General features: G+C 39.2%; 1 protein-coding gene across 2 annotated transcripts in view; it reads right to left on the reverse strand.

The window, feature by feature from the left end:
- Positions 1-271: 271 nt before the first annotated feature.
- SMG1 (SMG1, nonsense mediated mRNA decay associated PI3K related kinase) overlaps positions 272-5,610 on the reverse strand; it is a 91,260-nt gene continuing 85,921 nt past the window's right edge. For both annotated transcript variants that reach the window (XM_006910914.3, XM_006910915.3), the window contains one exon: positions 272-4,636. In XM_006910914.3, coding sequence (XP_006910976.1) covers positions 4,559-4,636 — 78 coding nt within the window. In that variant the 3' untranslated portion in view covers positions 272-4,558. The remainder of the gene's footprint in view (positions 4,637-5,610) is intronic.

Consider the following 5,610-nt stretch of genomic DNA (forward strand, 5'->3'; position numbering starts at 1 on the left):
AAAAATACTATAGCATGTTAAGGGTGGGAAAAAATTCTTTGAGAAATTTTAACTTTTTTTGGAGATGTTAATGTTTAAAAAAAGCTACTCATCTTCCAAAATTAAGTTTCCTGGAAACTATTTCTACCAATGAATTCAGAGCTTAAATGCTATGTCTTTTAAGACTTTATTTTTTGAAAAACAAGTATTTCATACAATCTTTGCCATGTTAATGCAGATATGCACAAAGTAGGCATGTATTTTTGTTTTTGCAAAAGATGCATTATGAACATTTTCAGGAAGCTGGTGTGATTTATTCAACTTTTAATCTTAAATACAATCACAAAATTATATCCATCAGGAGGCATTACAACCTTTTGTACATAGAAGCCACTTTATTTATACAATGTGTATTAGGACAAGGAAGATTCAGTTCAACTCAATTTGCTCTTTATAGTAAGGGTAAAGTAACAAGTAAAATGAAGTATGATGTTCCCACTGACATTACAGGTGGAAATATAAGGGAAATTTAAACCAGTAAAATAACTGACATAAGAACTTTAAACAGGAGCTGAAACTGGGACTGCCAGGAAAAGAAAAACATCAGCCTATTTTGAAAGAAAAACATTCCAGAAGTCTGCCTCTCAGAACTTGTCATTCTCTTAGGTCTACCCCCTTCGAAAGTCGAGCTAACTGGATGACTTTTTTTCATCAGCACAGCCAACAGCTTTTCCCCAGGAATCACAGTTAAACTCCCATAGAAAGCAAAAGACATGAAGCGGTTCGTGCTATACAACTAACCCTTGAACTTATAAAGCTGCTCTAAATCGGAGTCCATTTGCCCATTTGTAAATAAGGGATGGTGACATTGTTACCCAGGCCTACAAAGCAGGAAAAATGCCACAAACCCTTGGGGGCATAACAGTAAATTTCCCCTTCCCCAATGTTTGGAAAAATTTGTAAGGCTAGTTTTTCCCCATAGGAGAAATCTTTCTAATACAACCCAAATACTGAAAACGAAGTCTACCTTCTTTAATACAGTCCACCTCTTTGATTTGAGGAGGGAGCGGGGAGTTCTAGCTCTAAATTACTGGCACTTTACAAGCTCAAGAAGACATAGGATGGAAGGTCGGTGGTTTTCATATTCATCTAATTTGATGTAAAACAAAGGGACTTAAATGTGGTAATAGTAAAACATGTAGATGAATAGGGCTAAAAGCCTAATTGTAGGTGCTTTCTTAAATGAAAAGAATTGGGAGAAAAGAACCAGCTCCTTACTGCCAAAACAAGTGAGCCCCAGAGTAATCACAAATATGTGGAGGAAAATAGGCCAGGAAGACTTTTCAGTTTCGGTTTAAAGTACTGCCTATAATACCTCGGATTGAAAAGAACCTAAGATTGCACATCGACTCTAATATTTGGCTGTACTTACATTGCCCTGCGTGGCATTTTTTAATGGCTCTTTCCTTAAATTTCACACATCAGAACAACCACAATTAAAAAAACAAAAACGATGCAGAGAACAAACACTGGACAATTTTAAGAAAACTACATACTAAGCTTAGGTAATAGAGGCAAGTGTTAAGGGCAGAAGTGATGGAAGTTTTTTTTTTTGTATTACAGACCCGCACCCTGAACCTGGGGTTTGGGCTCTAAAAAACCAACATAGGGAAGCGGATCAAGAGCTCGATTATCAGTTCTCACACAGAAATCTCAGCTATCACAAAACAACTCACCCCGTGTCGGACACAAAAGAATCTTAATAATCGTCTAGTGAATTATGTTGAGAACTCACGACCAGAAATAAGGAGATACTGCAAGACATACCAAAGAAATAGTAAAAGAGAAATACAGACACTTCCATAAACCATTAAGCTTCCACAGCTTTGTAGAGAAATCAACTGAACTTCAGGCCATTCTAGAAAACTGAAGACAACAAAACACAACTTCAATTTCCAAGGGTACTCTGAGTTGAATTAGAGGTTGTAGGTTATTCTGTACCCTCTGAATCTTGAGAGCAAGCAGATCCCGTTTTCCACAGGTATTCTGTCATCAAAAACGTATGACTTCATAACCACAGCACTCTACACTTTATTTTACAAGATAATCTCCCAAATATAGCCCTGACCGCTCAATCTGCTACATCGCTTGGGCCTTTTATTGCGGATTAAATCCTGTTGAGTTCCAAACGGCAAGGCCACCCGCAGAATGACGTCCCAGAGGAAGCCAAACTATCCGGACCGGAGTCTCGTTGTCCAGAGTGTAGTGAAAAGTAGCTCTGAAGTCATCAGTTGTTCATATCTGCCCTACAACCAAACACATAGAAGCCACACTATTCTCTGAGGAACCATTTTAAAATAAAAGTGATGGATGATTTACCAGAGGCACGTGTTTTTCATATAAAGCTGCTTCGTTTTTGCTTGGATAAGGTGCCAGGTACCTCTGAAGCCTGAAATTCACAGGCGATAAAATTTACCTATTTCATTTATCTTCTTTACCAAAGAGAAAGCAACTGCTAAGTACTACCTATAGAGACAAACTAGTGTGAACTGGTTTAATCATTTTGATGGAAGGTTTCCCCTCTGACAAAGAATGTTGCTGAAAAGACTTTCATCTTGAGAGACTTTCATCTTGAGAGCGGAGGTAATCAAGTGATGAATGCGATAGCTCCCACAGCCTCCAGGAAATAAAGCAGCAGCATGCAAAACACAATATGGCATTATTATTCCAAATAGGTTGTTTTAATTGTGAAACTAGGGTTCGAATAATGAAGAAAATAAAATTTGATACACTAGGTTCCTTATCTTGCTATTAGACATATGGGTATTCAAAAACACCACCTTTCTTGCAATATCTGTCAAAGTATTTAAAAAGCACTGATACTGAAATGCATTCTCTGATGGGTATTTAAAAAGTATAGATTAATGTGGCAATCAGAATACAGAAAAGGCCAAAGCTATGTGAAATTTTTCTTTAACACCTTTCAAGTTTGTGAAAATTGGCAACTAGAAAGTGATCACAGCCCTAATCTCTAAGGTGCAGGAAAAAAGGACTAAAACAAGATTTTAATCGTATTCTACTTTGTACTGATACGTGATTTTAAGGATCTTACTTTAGTCTGGATTTTTATTTTGGATCAACAATTGAGCTTACACAGTCAGTACTGAAATGCAATGCTAAATTTAAGGAAACCCTGACCATGAATCCACTATAATGTCTTACTAAACAGCCAACCATTAAAATCATGCAAAAAGTACTTCACAGACTAACTGAACTTAAGATGGTGGTGGTTCTCGTTTTTGCTGACGTTCATGTACATGTCCTAAAATGCCAGGTAAACTAAAGCACTTCTAACGTATGCCTTGTAAATTAAAAGTATCCAATAGGAAAACCGAATTAAAAAAACGTTTCACTTTGCCTCCACCGGAACATCACTTTATTGTTAATCTGTCATCAACAATGTCAAACTCTAATAGGTACTCTATCCTGGTTTTTAAAAAGGTAAAAAGATTACACTGGATTAGCTACTTTCTATGAAAGAAACTACAGCAATCACAGAAGGGGGGAAATTTGAATGACCTCCAAAAAATGCACACTATAAGCAAAGGGGAGTGTACATGAAATCAAATGTCTGTTAGATTCATTACTTTTGAATGCACAGTGACGATTCTGGAAACTGTACATGATAGAATCACAGAAATGACTTAAATAACCAGAATTACATTTTGTGTGTGATCATCAGACCTTTAAACAATCCTTGGATTTTCCATGTGGTTTTGGAGAAATTTCCATTTATCACTCCAAATGTGAGTTGTTGACAGCATCGAGATGGAAGTATATGAAATATAAGGATTGAACTAAAAGTGAATTGGACAGATGGCTAATCTACCAGAGCAGGTGAAAGGGGGCTGGGGAGGTGGCAGGGGACTGGGGAGAATGGTGATGGGTTGATTTTTTTCCCTTCATTTCAGAAGTAAGTTCTTCCACTGTAGTGTATCTGTTACATAGCTCTCCGTTTTCAGTTCCATTTCTGAAATGCTTATCACATCGCACAGCCTTTTGGTACTTACTGGTCAACCCAACCAGTACTGTTGCCGAGCAACAGGCGTCACCCGAGAATCTGGATGCGTCAGATCTGCCTTGGCTGTGATTTCTTCGCGGCCCCAGTTTTCTGTCTCTGGGCGGGGTTGGTTTGTTCCTGGGTTGTACACACAGGGTCAGGTGGAATGGAGTTCCAAATCACTCTGTGCTCCGCGGCATCCCGAGTTCTTTCTGCAGCTAACCTCCTGACACGTTCGCAGCTGTTCTGAGGCAGAAAGACAGCCTCTGTGTTCAGGCGGTGAGCTTTCTTTCTTTCACCCTTGACCCTGGGGTTGCGGGCCATGGTGTTGGGCGTATCCCTGAGTGCAGCTGCCCTGCAGGACTCACTTGCTAGCGCACCGGGATTTCCTAGGTTTCCTCAGAGTAAGCCCCCAGCTGCATCACCGCCGACTGTGGTGTGGCTTTGGATGCCTGAGGCTGAGTTGGTTCTGGTGGATGTCTGACCTCGCTTAACCAGACTCATCTACTGTCTTGCCATTCATACCCAGGCTGTCCAACCTTCATACAGCTGAGCCAAGTTATCTAGATTAGTTGCTTCCTTAATGACATAGTCAACCTGTAAAAATAGGCAGGATAGTATTTAAAGACAATTAAAGCTTGACAGGACATGGCCCATATACAAATTGTTCAAAAGTAAGTTTATGATCACCCAAATTAATCACCTAAAGGAAATACGGTTGTTATGGTAGAAAGAGGTTAAGTAAGCTGAGCTTCCCTCATGATCCTACAGCTGACAAAACGTGCCGGGAAGGTCACAACCCTCCTGAGCCTTACGAATCCTTAGATGGAGAGCGAGCCCCACTGACCCCACAACTGCCCTCGGGGTTAAACACGTCAAGTCACCGGGTAAATACTTAGGTGATGTGTAAAAAAGCGCCCAGCAGATTCTAGGCACACAGCTGGGTGCTCAACAAATGCTCACCGATTCTGACTTAACTGAAGTTTTTTATTTTAAGAGATACAATCGTCTCTATATCCAGAGCATCCATCGAGGTCCAACTATAGAGTAAATGCTCACGATATGGCTGAATTATAAAACCTATACCAAGAGTTGAAAGAACTCTATCCTTACCCCACTCCTATGAGACCCTTTTATTCACGTAAAATAACTGTCAGAATAAAAAGTGCAATAGCCAAGCCTCCTTCAAAAGGGTGACCAGAGAGCTACGACAGGCAGTCATCTCAGAGCACTGTCCTCAGTTTTTGACAAACTTGACGAACTGTTTCTAAAGAGTGACTCTTGACCAAAAGGATGTAAGCCCAGGTTCTATACAGCAATGTAATAGTGTTTAAAATAAATTAAAAAAAAAAAAAACCTTTTCTCACTGATGTTAAAATTGAATCGTGGATCCAATAGAAAATAGGATATTCGGTCTCAAATTTTTATAGAAGAAAAGTTATATTTGTAATGGAGAATTCAGGAAAACACTGCCCTTGACCAAGTTATCTAACTTTTGTCAAAGATGGCACAAACTGACACATTTAAAATTCTTAATGTAAAATTCTGACATCACTGATGTAGCATTCCTG

Source organism: Pteropus alecto, unplaced genomic scaffold, assembly GCF_000325575.1.
Source record: "Pteropus alecto unplaced genomic scaffold, ASM32557v1 scaffold34, whole genome shotgun sequence".
Lineage (NCBI taxonomy): Eukaryota > Metazoa > Chordata > Mammalia > Chiroptera > Pteropodidae > Pteropus > Pteropus alecto.